The sequence below is a fragment of the Xiphophorus hellerii genome, chromosome 18 (genome assembly GCF_003331165.1).
Source record: "Xiphophorus hellerii strain 12219 chromosome 18, Xiphophorus_hellerii-4.1, whole genome shotgun sequence".
Taxonomy (NCBI): domain Eukaryota; kingdom Metazoa; phylum Chordata; class Actinopteri; order Cyprinodontiformes; family Poeciliidae; genus Xiphophorus; species Xiphophorus hellerii.
This window is the reverse complement of record NC_045689.1, coordinates 27,991,284-28,007,072: the sequence shown is the minus strand read 5'-3', so window position 1 is coordinate 28,007,072 and position 15,789 is coordinate 27,991,284. Positions and strand designations below refer to the sequence as shown.

Here is a 15,789-nt window from a genome sequence, read left to right as displayed (position 1 = left end):
CTGGACTCAGTGAAGATGCCGTGGTCAGATCCATTTCAAATTTCACTGAGAATAATCAACCCTCACATTTGAGAGTGAGAGGCTATATTCACTGTTACTGTAATATAATATTCCCACTGTCTTATTCTATCTGCCTTACAACAAACACGCAACCTTAAGTTACCTGCTAAAAATGATCAAAATGTTCCAACAAAGTACTTATGTGACAGATTACTAACATGAGACCGGAAAGCTGAGCTGATGTTTGTCTGTTTGTGGGAAATCAGTCAAAGTAAAACAAGTGTCACGATGATTTTTAAGAGAAAACGAAATCATTGTGCAGTTTTTGCACAAAGTGAAGTTTTTGTCTTCTCAAGCCAGCATTAAACAGAAAACACTGCCTCTGTATTCCTTAGAAATGTGGATCTTTAGCCTTACTGTGAGATTTCCAAAATGTTCTTCTAAATCCAGAATATTCCATGATAATCAGATGTTAATGGGTGAATTTTTACACATGATAATCTGGTAGACTTGCTTACATTAGGGACTAAAATTGTTACAGTTTCAATTAGTGCGGTTCGCTTTCACACTGCACTGTATCAAACAAATTAAACCTTTCAACAAAAATGTTCACTCTCTCGCTTCTGGTGGCGCTGCACCAAGAACCACTAAACAAGACACTGAGCGCAACCTTCTTCTTCACAAGATGTAAACAAAAATGGAATGGCATCAAATGTTCGTGGTTGTAGGATTTCTCTTTTGCCTTTTGTAAAAAACCACGACCCATTTTTCCCACTATGGCATTTGATTTGACTGGTCTTACCCTGAATGCCCTGCGCTAGTCCACTTCCTGCTTTTGGAGCAGTCTCCGGTTTGGCTTGGCAATTACAAGCATTCAAATTGCGTTGAAGTTTGCTTCAACCAGAGACCTAGGTTTTTAGGCAGGCCACAGTTCAATGTTTTCGGTCCCATAAAAGTTTGATTGCGTATTCATGCCTCCCCAAATGAATGAGGCTGTCTAGGCAAATACACCAGAGTGCAATTAAAGCAAACTAAACAGGGCTGGTATGAAAGCGTCCTAAAGCTCAAAAGGAACCTCTGCTTCACTTTGCTCTGCCTTCTTATTATCTCCTGAAAGTCACACTCTCACTCACAAGCTAAATAAACTTCAGACATGTCTTAATATTGCGTTTATAATAACTTGTTGCTCATCTAACCTTCCTCTGACTTTTGAAGCACTTCCCTAATAGTGGAAATACCTAGCTTTGAGTTGTCTTCACTCAGTTTTAGTGCTCATTGTTCACATGAATGTTTAATAATCAGAAAAAGACAAAAGCTGTTGAAATTTTGTGTCTGACAGCAATTAAGCTGAAAATCAGTGGAATTCTATCAACAGCCAATTTCTAGGTGCTTCAGTAAAAATAATCAGTAAACTCCATAAAATTACTTCTTTGGTTGGAGGTTACAGTTAAAAGAAATTAGGAGCAAAAGAAAAAAATGCTAATGTCACAAGAGAGCAAGCAGTGATGAGACAAATGTCAGGGAGATGGTGCAATTTCCTTAATTACTTATTCATTATTCATGGGGATCAATCGCCAGAGGCCTTTGTCTGCTGTCCAAATAACAAAGGTCACAGTGGATGTTAAGATTTCAGGCTGCCCTGTGTCAAAATTATCAGCCTGCTACAAAGTTCCTACTAAATTCAGAGAATCGTTGAAATATTTCAGAGTGTCTTGCCTGTGAATGAAAATAAAAATTGAGACCGGAATCTAAATGAATTCAAATCAAGTGATCAGTGTGTGACTGATAAATGTGCCAAAAAGCATCTGTACTATGAAATAACTGTTCTTACTGAATATGACTGTACCTAAAGCTCCCAAATTTGTAGATACTAAGCAAATGTGAATAAACAAATTTATCCGCCTTGTCAAAAGTAACAACCTGATTCAATCTCAAGAAAGGATTCATGAAATATAAAACCCAAGCTAAGTCACAGTAAAGTGCAAAGAAGCTTAAATAGCATGTTTCCCCCAGGTCGATCATAAAAATAATAACAATGTAAAGTGTTTTTCTTATGGCACACAATTTTTTGCAGCAAAAATAACACTACATTTTAACGCCTATATTGATTTTAAAAACTATAATGGCAACACTATTTGATGCCTTTAAAACATGCTTGTGTATAATTTGCAGTTATGTTCTATAAAAAAATGCAACAAACAAAGACTCCGGCAGCAGAAAGTGTTGATGTCTTTTGAGAGCCCGACACAAACATCCCTTGTAGATGTTAGAGATTTAAAATGCGGTTTCCAAATATTAATTCCTTCCACTGAAAGCAAATCAATCTACTAGATGTAATGGTTTTGTACAGTATTCTCCAGGGATTTTTCTTTTACACAACTGGTGAGTGATGTGAATAGTTCTCTCTAAAAAAAGATTGTGGGTTTCGACCAGGCTAACCTCTAAAGGGGTGAAATAGCATTTGAAAAATTGCATTTAAAAAATGCCTTCTATGCTGTGGCATCATCTCACACTGGAAAAAAATAAAAAATAACTTTTTCACACAAAGCCATGTAGGTTTGGGTTTTTTCTTCTCTTTTAACAATAAAAACTCTTATTTATAAGCTGCATTTTATGCTTACTTGTGTTGTGTGACTAATGTTTAAGTTGTCTTGCTTTCTGAAACATTAAAGCGTGAAAAATATAGGAAATCAGGAAGGGGGCACACCACTGTGTATTGCCATGTATGCTTGCATTTCAAAAGACATTGTACATACTGTAGATCTAATCATGAGGAAAAGAAAGACACCTTATGGAACATGAAGTACAGTACCGTCTGTCTTGTTTGTGAATTCACAATGTCCTGCCACATTGTGACCAGGTACTTAGCTTTTCTGACATCATAGTCTTTTCTTCTTATTATTATTTATCCATAAAGAAACAACTGACCTTCTTTAGATCAAATTTAATTTCTCCAAGATTTTCATCAAGAATTGATCAACTGAAATAATGAGACAGTAGAAGATCAAGTAAGTTTGTGCAGTATGAGTGGCGTATGATAAGTGCGGCACTCAAGTAGCTGAGTTTTTCAACAGGTTGGTTTATGTGGTGATAAAATAGTGTAAGCTAGCATTAAATGCAGAGTAAAGTAATGTGGGGCTTTATTTACTAATGGTATGTCTTTAAACACCCATAAAATGAAACATTGAGCCCAAGTAATGTGGCATGAGTATAAGGCAGATGTGGGTTGAATGTCTAAAGTCAGGAAACTGCAACAGGAAAAGTTCCTTAAATAAACTTGCCAATATCTTGTCAGAGTAATAAAACTGGAGCAGACACAAACTAAGGCTGGAATAGGACCTATGTTTATTTTGCCACTACACACAGTGAGGAGGATGGTAAAGAAAAATAAATAAATAAAAAGTTGCTGTTGTCAGAAAAAAGTCACAGCTGGAGAACTGCAGCGCTTTTTTTCTGTGGAGGGTGATGCCGCTGCGACAAAAACAGGATAAAAAAATGAAAGCCTTTTTTCTAATCTTTACTATGGTTACAAATTATGGATTGTGTTAAACCATTTCAACAGGAAGACACGTTTATAATAATTAAAAAAAAAAAAAAGATTAAGGAAATCATTACCAAGTTTTTATTATTTTCAATGTAATGTGTGTAACTACTCCAAAAAAGAAAAAAAAGAAAGAAAGGAGACAATTGGGTTCAGTTAGCAAATACCATCCACATAAAAAAAATACCTCTGACACAAAATCAAATGCATGTACCGTAATAATCACTGTTACCATTTCAAAGTGGATCCTGAATGTTGGATGGAAAAGATGGAGCTGGCAACTCTTCCCTGGAGATTGTCTTATTAAAGTGATCTAATTAGATTGTTATAAATAACCCAATTCTTTCCAGAATGACTTTGAATGCACTACTTAAGTCACAGACTTTTTTTGACGCAATTTCGGCTTCATTATCCTCTTATCAAAATTATTTTAAATAATTTCCCTGACATTCAAAGACACATTCAAAGTACACTGAACAATATGCTTCAGACTCCTTTTCTCCCCCCCACATTTCATATTTGACTCTAAATATAATTTTCTCTTAACATTGCAGATCCAATTTGCAGTATTTGACAAGAATGTTGACTAGCTGCCAGATATTGTGAGGCAAGTCAGCGGAGTAGCACACAGCAGAATCAGAATTACATTGAGAGATGAAACTTCAATAGATCTCTGACCTGAGAGAACAAGTGGGCGTCGTTTCTTCCCAACACTTGGGAAGAATTAATTACCCAGTAATCAGAGACAAAAAGATAATACAATTTCATTTTAATTTCTACAGAATAGCATCCCTTAAGTGCCACTTCAAAAATAGCTTTTTCAGGAGATGTGCTGAGAGCCATATGGAGCAACCTTTCGAAGAGCAGCCGACTTTTAAAAGTGGAGTTTCCAAATATTTTTACCAACCAGGTTATTAGCAGTAAAACCATTTGAAATAAATAAATAAATGCTAATACAACAATATTTATTTATAATATTTCTGATTTAATTTCACTCCAGTTACGCTGAAAAATAATCACCGGCTTGAAATATTCTTGTTTATTCTGTGTTATGAAAATATATGTCTTGTTATCCGGTTAGGGTTTACATTTTTTCATGAGAAAAAGCTGTTAAAGTAATCTTGGATATTTGACCTCTTTTTAAATAGATCATGACCCAGATAGGCAGAAACAAAAGACAAAGTAAAGACTTCAATGGTAGAACTTGTTGCTAGCAATGAGTCAGTAACCAATAAGCCAGATATGCCATGCTACGATTAAGAGTAGAGAGGAACTCAACAGGGTCAATGTATAGAGAACTGTAATGTGTGTCGGCAATTTCCCTTCCTAAAACCTAATGGCTGGGTTGGCAGCTTGCACTTCAACCCTTTAGCAGCTTGCTTGCAGGTTTTAGGTGTAACCCCCGCAGGTGGACTTCAAGCCCCTTTAGCCTCCTTTCAAAAATCACAGAGAAACTAAGGGAGGAGTCTTGGTTTGAACTTTAAGAACAAAAATCTTAAACATCTTCAAAGTTCTAAAACTGTGTAGTACATGATGCCAGCTCAAAATGCTAAAATCTAACTAGAAACTCTTCACACTGCATAACGCAAGATGCCAGACCTCACAGCTTGTTGCTACAGCACAATCTCGTCCAACAGAACAAATGGTGACATCGGTGCAATGATCGATAGACGGCAGGTTTTGGGTGTGAACACTCACTCAAACTCTGTGGATTCTGAACAGAGGGTGGAGAGTATCAGGAAAATGAGACAGATGTGTAAACACTTCTGACAAGACATCAAAAGACAATTTTCAGATATCTCTTGCAGCCACAGTAAAGATGCCCAATTTCCCAAGAAACTTTCTGATGCTGCTTGAAATTTGGGGTAGGCTATCTCAGGAAAGTGGTAAATTGGTGGTTGGTGAATTTGTAACCCCAAATACCCACAAACCAACAATTTAACCCTACAGCCAGAGATTTTCTACCAATTCTTTCATGAGAAAAGACTTTGTTTAAGACAGCTCATGCTCAGGACTGAGTAAATCTGTCCATTTTACTCAGCTTTGGAAAGTTGCTTTTAGCTATGATGATATTTTCCAACATGCATTGTCCATTTGACTCGTTACTGTTGAATTAATTGCAATATTAGGTAGGTAACTAATGTAATATTACAAACTGCATCACTTGTGTTTAGTTTACTGATATAAATCCCAATCAGATATTCATGAACAAAATCAACTTGATCTGGAGTCAAAATGTCAGAATTATTAATATAAAATAGTATTCTGTAACAAGAAAAATATTAATATTGTGCGTATTGAACTTATACATCTTGTTAATATCAAACTGTAACATTACTTGCATTCCAGATGTAGGGTTTTTTCTGAATGATGCTCTACAGGTCCTTTTTTTGCATAAAACATATGATTTAAATCTCATCACTGTCATTTATTTATACTATGTCATTATTAATTGTTGTTCATTTTCTGGATCAAAAACTAGCAGTCATCAGACGATTTGTTCAGAGTTGTTAGATGCAAGGCCTGTGAGGGAAAAGCCACTCAAAGAGAACAGAACTTTTAATTGCTCAAATAGTTTCTATTTGAACTCAAATTAAAAGAGCTGAATTGCACAATTATGCCCAATTTATTGATGAATGCTTAGAACACTTTGAAGATCATTTTAATACACATTATCACTGTGTGAAACAGAATCAACTCCAAGTTCCCAGGCAATCGCTAAATCTGTAGAGAACTGTAATATTAGACAGTTTGCCACATTTTATGGAGTACATAAAAATGCCCGAGGCGTAACAATCCAAATGTCCCTCTCCTCTATGCATAGTGATGCATCCCATAGTGTTTCAATAATGAATGCACCATGATGTGCATGCATGAAGGGACGCATGCTGCTTCCCTTCATACTACACAAAAGAAAATGAGCGCTATATCATTGCCAACAGCATGCTGCTCTATTGCAGAAAGATAAGACCCCATTTTCTTAAATCAGACATAGTTTAAGCTCGGAAATACTGTGAGCTTCAGCTGATAAGGCTCATCTGTATCACTTGTAAAACCGGGATGCACTTCTCTCTGTTGCAGACAGTGGCACGACCATGGGCTCACCTTTTCTTTCAAGGGTCACTTGGTCCACAGACAAGGCAGTGATGACTCAGTTTAGTCTACAAGGAGCCCGGGAAGGTGCTCTCAGTTTATAATAGCCATTGGAAAAAATAGGAAATTAGTTTTTATTTGCAAGTGAATAGCTTTGAGAGAAAAGCAAATACATTTTGTGAGGATTTACATAAAGGGCCGGTAAACAGGAGCGGGAAAGAAAACAGCCTCGCTGAAATGGTTGAAGTGTTTTGACCAACGTCGTCCTGATCAATGGATATGAAGAGGCGGCCCACTCAAATCTGTTACTGTGATATCTGGATTGTATCCAGATGGTTTAATGAAATATGAAAACCATAAAAGACATAGATTAATCAAACCTACAGAAACCAAAATGCTACAAGGAACCTAGCTACACATGGAAGAGTGAAAGGAACCAACTGAATCAGAGAATGGTGGCAAACAAAAGTCTCCAGCTCTACAGCGACAGCAGAAGTTAATAAATGTTCAACAAGAGTCCCTTTTAATGAAACCACTGCCATACAGGAAATAAAGAAAGATGTGAGAGGACGTGATGTGCACCACTGTGGAATTTCTGCACGGTCTCTGGAGCTTTTAAAATTAGAGAACAGCTGAGGCAGAATGCAGGTAATTGCATTAGCAAATGAGCAAACTTGATTCAATAACAGCCTGTTCCATTTTATCTGTGCATTATGTTTGAGTAAAGTAATATACTGAGTAAACTCGTTGCGCATCCACCGACCACAAATGCCAGGAAATGGAAACGTTATGTAGTGCAGACTTTTTGTCGATGTGACAAAGCATACATTTTTCCTAAATAGATATTTTAATTTTAATCTGGGCAGATACTGAGCTGTGACGAGGCAGTATCCAAAGACTAACATACATTTTATGACTGAACTTGAAAATTGGACACGTTATACTGCTAGCACTTAGCATTCATTAACAGGTGGAAGTAAGAGTGTTGCGCAACATAATCAGCCAGCTGGAACACAGTGCATTATAAAGCAAAAATATAATTTAACGAAGCTTCGAGGCAGATAATTTGCCTCAAGAAATGTTATTAAATGAGGTACTCGACTCATTTGAGGAATAGTGACAGCCCTAGTATTAGCTAAAGGTGGTGTCAAGAACATCAGTAAATGCATTTGGATCATGTGTTCCACAAGACAAAAACGGGAAAACAATGACAAACTGTTTATGTAATAATCATATCCACATGTGATCGAGGAGCTAAAAATGTTCTACCAAAAGCAAAAAGCATGATGATACTGCTACGAAAACAATGGCCGGAATGTCATATGAACACACAAGTAGTTGTCTAAAATACAATTTGTGGGTTGATATACCAATAAACAAGCATTTTGATCTATTCATTTCTGGATTTGACATCCTTGAACTTGGACTACAAAATTGCTGAAAGAAACAAAGATGAAAGATTTGTAAAATTGGCTAGCCAGAGGACCATGACCTTGATTAGCAGTTCTGCAGCAAACCGGTGTTGGTATGAAATTTACAAACTCTTGGCCTTGAAATTTTTCTTAAGGCTAGCCAAAACCACAACTGTAAATCCTTTTTAAACTGCAACCTAACTCCTGGCTCCATTCAAACAAACCAATAAGATTTTTTTTACAATTAAACTGTCAGATGTGGCTTTACATGCCAAAGATGAGACACATCTTGTAAACAAGGTATCAAGTTGTAAACTTGAAAATATTTAATATACAGACGTTTATCTGTTTGTACATCACACAAGAAGAACAGGCGCTAAGTGACTTCAGTCCTTCACCTCCACTTACTAAATCAGTTAACTTTTCAACAGGATAATGACTTTAAAGATGCAGCCAGAGCAACTGTAAAATAGTTTAGATGAAAACATATTTATGTTTTGGTTCAAAGTACTGAGATCTGATTGAATATCTGTGACAAAAAGTGCTGTTTCTAAATGTACTCTAACTCGACTCTTTTGCTAATAAAAAAATGAAAAAGCTAGATGACACATAATCCCAAAGGCTTTTCATTGGAAAAGTACCTAGAGGTGTGAAAACATGTGAAAGTAACTACAATGTCTAATTGAGCTGGTTAGCCAAGGAAAGCCTGATAAGTTTACTAAAAGGTTATTAAACATCTCCGACACAAAGCATTACTTGTCTGCTGCACCTTGTATATAATGTAAACAAGAGGTAGCAAATTAGAGAAATCTACATGGGGGCCAGTGCCAATTTTACCTCAAGCTGTCCACTAACCATATAATTTTTAATTGCTACTTGACCAAAACAAATTGAATTAGTGCCTGAGACAGCAAAGAAGTGGAGGAAACATCAGCAGTCTACAGTTTTCCATAGCTTTGTATTGTCCAGCTCTAAAGCAGAGAAAAGCCTTTTAATACCAAAAGATGTGCCAGCCTAACTAAGATTTAGTGTCCAAAGGGATCATGTATTCGCAGGGTGTGCCTTTCGTGGGTTCCTTTGATAACGGACAAAGATGCATAGCTCTAATTTCATGACAGAGACGAAATCTTACCGGGTTTCCAATTAAAAGAAAAGCAGGAGGAGTTTGAAATTAGGATTGCATTCTTTAGCAAAGAATGCCAGTTTTCATTAATCACACACCGTAGGAAAACACACCATCCTCTCCCATGTACTTCTTATTCTGTGCAGCATTTAATCTATTCTATACTCATGAATTAAAACTCATTAATATTAATCCCTAATATGAACCTCAAAGGTTGGACTTAAGGACACCACTGCCACAGAGGCTAAACATTTACAAACAACCGCTAATCCCCCGGTCAATCTCCCCTCTGCCAGGAAAACCCTAAGGAGACGATGTGTATGTTCCTCGTGCGGTGCCACATGGGGTCACGCGCACATGTAAAGTCATCTATTTATTGTCCCGAGGCAACAAATCTCCTCTGAACTCTCTCAGACCTGGATCTGTCTGTTCCGGTCGCCATCACCCAAAGACTCATGTCCTGACCAGAATGATTCCCAGCCTCCCCCACACTCATTCTTCCTTATTCCTGATCAAAGTCTTTGCTGTTTTCATGTGTCTTGGAAGTGATTTTAGTTTGATTCATATTAAACTGTTACTCAATCGACTTTGTAATGGTAAAGGTCACTAATCTTAACTACAGCCGAACAATATAATTGTGATATGAATGTGTAATTGTGAAGGGCTGTTTGGTCGGTTATCATCATATACGATGCGTTCAAACTCTGCTTGCCAATAACACCTTCAGCCAGTTGGGTGAATTTCCCTGTCCACACCTGAGATTAGTGACCTACAGAGCTGTGAAAGAGTAATTGCTTCCTAAATGTAACAATTGATTCTGCCATGCTCCCTAGCAACAAGGGTGGTTTTTCATCAAACATTCAAAAACCATCTTTTTGTGTCATCACAAAACTCTCCTAGCAGTTTCCTAAATGTTTTAGGGATAATGGAGTTGGGTTTTTTTTAAATTAGTTTTTTTTTTTGTCACCATTGACTGCTACCATGAATGCCATGTTAGTCCACTGACCTTAAATGAAGCAAGTGAAGCTGGCTTTAGTAGTTGTTCAGGGTCCTTTTATGACTGCATGAGTGAGTCGTCAACACGTTCTTGGAGTAAATTTGATAAACCGGTAGACCATCTACTGTTTGGAAGGCTCATCTTTTTTCGTATTTTTTTGACTTGTGGATAACGTCTCGAACTGAGATTTGCCATCTCTAAGCAGCCAAAGTCTTACAGATTGTTTTTTTGTTGTTTGAGGCCTCTTAGCCTACCTTGTGTCATCAAAGTGTTCAATTTCAGTGATTCATTCTACAGGTTTGGCAGAAATCATTGCCTGAATGTTGCCAAATTTGTTAAAGACAAGGATACATTAACCATAATAAATAGATGAAATTGTGTCATTGTTAAATGTGCATCTATATTTTCTAGTACTCCATTGACCTACCACATAAAACAAATACCTAAGGCAGCTGGCTAGGTCTTCTAGTCTAGTCACCTTTATGTTATTCTTTTTGCTATGATGGGAAAAACAACAGCAACTGAGTAGAAACTATAATATTTTACTTTTGGTTTGATTTCTCTGACAGGTTTTCTACAGCAACAAGCTTTTTATTCAATTTTACAGAGTTGTGTTTGACATTAGAAGGCACAAATCTCTTTAGTTTTGTAAAGTTTGCTGAAAAACAGTGACATTTTTGTTACAGAGTTGGTAAAGAGGTGATCACTCCCCCAACTGCACTGATGCCATTATAAATTTTGCCACGCAATAAATTCTGGCAGTAATTATTGAAATAAACAATAATATTGTTATTATTGACACCATTTATAAGTAATATGTTGATAGGGCATAATAATGCAAGTTCGCCCTCTCAAAAAACCAATAAACTTTAATTGTTTAAAGAAAACTTAACACGGGAACTGAAACATATTTTAAATGTCAAAAAATTAAAGACAACAACCAAAAACCATAAATAAAATGGAAACAAAACAACAAAAAACAAGCGAAACTGGAAATAAAATGGATTCTGATATTGCTGTAAACAAAATTTCCCTATCACCATGGAAATTATCTAACTCATTTTAATTTATCACCCGACTGATTAATTGCTTACTGCGACAGGCTTAACTGCAGTAACTTAACATTTTCACATAGTTGCAGTTGGTGGGAACAGAAGTAAATTATCCCAAAGAGGATAATTATTTAATAGAAAAACAAATAGATTTTGCCAGGGAAAAACAGTTAAACCAGAACGATTAAATAAAAGCTCGGCTGCTTGCTTTAGGGGGGAAATCTAGTTTATTTTTGCCTCTGTGCACGCTAGTCTGAAATCATTGCTTTTTATCAAATTGGAGCTGCTGGACTCGCAGCCGTTGCTTATAGCAGCGCTGGCTCCCATCCGCACAAAGCTAAAGTCAGTCGTAAGGAGGGCTGGAGCTTTCCTAAGTCATCCTGCTTCCATCTTGCTTTGGAAACAGAGCAGCACAGAGCTACGTCATAATTTCCACATGACTGATGATGTAAGACAGCCTCAGTGAACCAACCCTACTGTAAAGCACAAAGCCGCTTTCTCCTATTCAAAAGGTGCCATATGGCGAGACGCAGAGACGTCCCACGATTTAAAGACGTTTAGAACTAATCTCTTATCTAGTCTGGCTTCGTTCTCTCCGTCTGTAATTCATCTTTGAAAATGGATCCATGTTTACGGTTATCAGTTGGAAGAGAATCAATTACAGGACAGGGAACAGAAAGAGGGTTAATCCCTCCTGGATCTCAGTTCAGTCATTAATGCTGCTAGCAATCCTGCCCTACAACCAGCAGTTTAAAGATGAGGATTTTATTTCATTTACATTCAACTACTTACAGCCATACATGTCGTTAGCAATGGCTATTGCTAACATAAATGCAAATATTGCTGGATTTAACTGGATACAACATTCAGGTTTATGCAAAGACACAAGGTAATAAGGAAGAACTTCAATAAAAAGTTTTGGCATTAGGGAAATTATTAAATCAGGTTTTTCTCAGAGTATTCTAGGATAGTATTTTATTTTAGGATTTCAAGACAAGAGAAGATTACAAATATTCACATTATTTGACACCGCAACATATTAAATAATTTGGTTAGTAATTTTAAAGCTGTGTCAACTTTACGTTGTGCAATTTTCCACTCACTAATAACTCTCCCCTAAACACTCACCCACAACTCTTGATTTGTGATCGTTTTTGACATTATGGCTCACAGCCCAGAGTGCCTTTCTGTTAGGGGTGGCACAAGTCCTTCAGAAAAAAAATTAAAAAGAAAAGAAAAGATTGTCTATCTGGGTAGGCACACAGGTCGAAACAAAATATGGCACAAACAAACATTCTCTACAACTAGGAATTATTTTTAAAAAATAGTGTTAAGAATTGAGATTTATTATGATGATCATCCAGGAATTCGCAAAATCGGCATCATGTTTGGAATGGTTACCATGTGAACATTATTTAAAATATCAACTTATTTAAAAAAAGAATCAGTTATTAATTGTTTTTTTTTTTTACAATTACGGTTTGTTGCTTAGTGGAACAATTCCTCTGGTGTATTAAAGAAACCTACTTGATAATGAGTATAAATTTATATAGCCTCTTTATTTTGCCAATTTTATTACTATTACAATAATGACCACATATACTTGAGTGTGTGTCCCAAGTTGAACCAAGTGAATTTAGCTATTCCCGTGATGTTTGACAGTTTTGGACTGCATTTGATCCTCGCCACTGTGATTTTAAAATGTTTACACAAGTTAAACCTGATCTGGATTACCATACACTAATAATTTACTCTACCAAACATGGTTTGGAATGTGGGATAATAATTGCTGTGAATGCAAATGAAGGATTTTCTGGGGGGGGTTTTGCCTTTGCATCACCTCAAAATGGCAACTGTGAAAAACACAGTAGCTATATAAATGGTTAGAACTGGAATGAAAATTTCTATATTAAAGGTACTAAAAACACTGTTTTGATTTGTATATCTACTTTTTAACAGATTTCCTAACTGACAGACAAACATAGAAATTCCAAAACAGTTCATAGATTTTCACTTCTAAACAGTCGATTGTGCACGTTTTGTACTTTTTTATTCTATATAACTGCACATTCCTTTGGATTGGAGTGGGATATATTTAATAACTGTATAGTGTTGTATTTTTGCTCTTACTGTACAGTACGTCATTCGTACTTCTATTTTTATATATTTTATACTGTTATCTTTGTGTGAACCTACGTTCTTCAACTGCCAGTCACTTTACTGCTGTAACACCTGAATTTCCCCACAGAGGAATACATAAAGGATATATATATTCTTCTATTCTAACTAAAATGTAAAAAAACGGGCTTTTGAATAATAACTGAATTATTATTAGCTCATGTGTATCGATAAATACCAAATTCTTACATAATAGAACATTTCTAAGCCATTTATAGCTCCAGGGCTAATTTCTTTTAGTTTTTTTTGACCAAGCTTCCTTTCAAAGAGAGAACTAAATCTTCAAAGATAAACATTTTTTCTACATCTCAGCAAATGTCCCCTTGAAAAACTAAGTTTTCTTCAAAAATTCACAAGTACTCAGCAAGTTACTATGTGGGTTTCCAAGGGGTGTGTTTGAGTTTAATTGGTTGTACTAAATGGTTTTCAAACAACTACGAGAGTTAGACCCATTTACATAAATGTACACGGTGATACTCGAGAGGTTCTTGCGGTGTCATTTATTTTTTCTTGATATTGTACCCAAAAAAAAAATTATGCAATGAGGGCTGTATTACCATGACAATGCAGAGAGAGAGCTCCACTCCCACTGCGTTTTCCTCTCTAGCCCGAGGAACACCCCTTCACATCGGATTGTACATGAAGGATTAAAAGGCTAACCCACGGAAAATCCTGAGCCTGGTGTAGCTAAGAGCACTACTTCTAACATAAGCACCACACACACACACACACACACTTCAGGAAAAGAAGGAGAGAGAGAGAAAAATCACCGGCGTTAATCAAAAGAGGGCGTGCAAAATGTCATTAAAATGTAATTTCACACAAACTCCCTCAATTAGACTTACGTAAGGGCGCGTTTAACAACTTAGAGGATCTCATTTCAAAGCCTGCATCGTGGCGTCAGATTACATAACAGATGATTCAGAGTGGAAGTTGTGCTTGCTGTGCATCGGGTGTAACCCACGACTGCCCCTGACAGACCCTTGATGTTCATGTGCATTGCAAGCCCCACCTCCAGGATGTCATCATCATACTGCAAACGGACAGGTGCACGTCAAAACACGTCTTTTTCTTCATTTATTACACACACACACACATATATATATGTATATATATATATAATTTTTGCACAATTTGTATCCTTACAAGTTAGTGACACGGTGTGCTTAGCGTGTTCGTTTCCGCGCACTTGTGTGTGTGTGTCCACACACACACACACGCACACAAGGGAGCCCCAGCATCACTCTCCATCAACAACAAACACGTCCCATCTGAGCAGAGAGCGCAACGGCCCACGTAGACACGACTCTCAAAACACAAACCCCAATAATCCCCGAGTCACCCTTCGCTATAAACACCGCGCTCGCACACGATTTTAATAAATCGTCCTAATTTATTTACTGTGTGCAATAAATGCAAAGTCAGCGCAGAGGTTGTGCCACGCGAGGAGCAGCGGTTTTTTGTGTTGGTTTTTTTTTTTAGCAACCAGCTGAGTTGTGCTTTCGCGCGCGGGTGTGCATGTATGTTTGTTTGAGAGAACATGAAAATGGCAACAACAACAACAAGAAAAACATTAGCCAGCGAGCTTTCTTCACTGGACTCACGGCTCTCCTGGAAGCTAATTAGCAGCAGTCGCAGCACCGTCACACCTGCTAAATAAAAGAGTGCCTGCGGGCGGAGGAGGCAAAAGAGTGCCTGCGGTCCTGGACCACAAATAAAAAGAATGGGACGTAGTATTCAAAATAATTTTAAAATAAATTTAAAAAAAAAACACGTGGAAAAATAGCATGTTAAAGATTCTTACCTGTGCTGCCCACAAGAAGCAAGGCTAAAAAAACATTCCTGGTCTGGACCATCTCAACTCCCGAGCAACGTGAACGTTAAACGGCGTAGCGAACGTTTAATCCCCGCTCTGCTCCCTTACAGTGATGCTCTCCGGGCTTCCCTTTCTTTTCTTTTCCTCCTCTCTCTCTCTCTTTCTTAGCAACTGTTCATCCTAATCTTTACATCTGTGCTCGTCGATTTTAAGTGTCAGTGGCCGGCGTCTTTGATGACAAGCAGCGGTCAGAGATAAGCAGTGATGAGCGCCAGTGCACAGTTCAAAGTCTGACTGACAAGTGGAGCCTTCTCACATCCGCGAATTACTCCGCGCGGGCGGAGAGGAGAATCTGCCGCTGCTAAATAGTGCGCTGGGCTCAAAGACGGGCGTTGTGGTGATGATGATGATGAGGAGGAGGAGGTGGAGGATGATGGGGAATCCCCAGTCATTGCAATAATAATTCACTTTGCCCATTACACATCAGTAACATATATATACAATATATATATATATATATATACATATATATATATATATATATATATATATATATATATATATATATATGTGTGTG

The 15,789-nt window shown here is 37.2% G+C and overlaps 1 protein-coding gene across 13 annotated transcripts in view; it reads right to left on the bottom strand.

Moving 5' to 3' along the window:
- ncam1b (neural cell adhesion molecule 1b) overlaps positions 1–15,554 on the bottom strand; it is a 110,596-nt gene extending 95,042 nt beyond the window's left edge. For 7 of the 13 annotated variants that reach the window (XM_032590459.1, XM_032590470.1, XM_032590460.1 and 4 more), the window contains exon 1: positions 15,201–15,554. In XM_032590459.1, the coding sequence (XP_032446350.1) occupies positions 15,201–15,252 (52 nt within the window). In that variant the 5' untranslated portion in view covers positions 15,253–15,554. The remainder of the gene's footprint in view (positions 1–15,200) is intronic. The other 6 variants (XM_032590461.1, XM_032590462.1, XM_032590471.1 and 3 more) reach the window with 3 other exon arrangements.
- Positions 15,555–15,789: the final 235 nt, after the last annotated feature.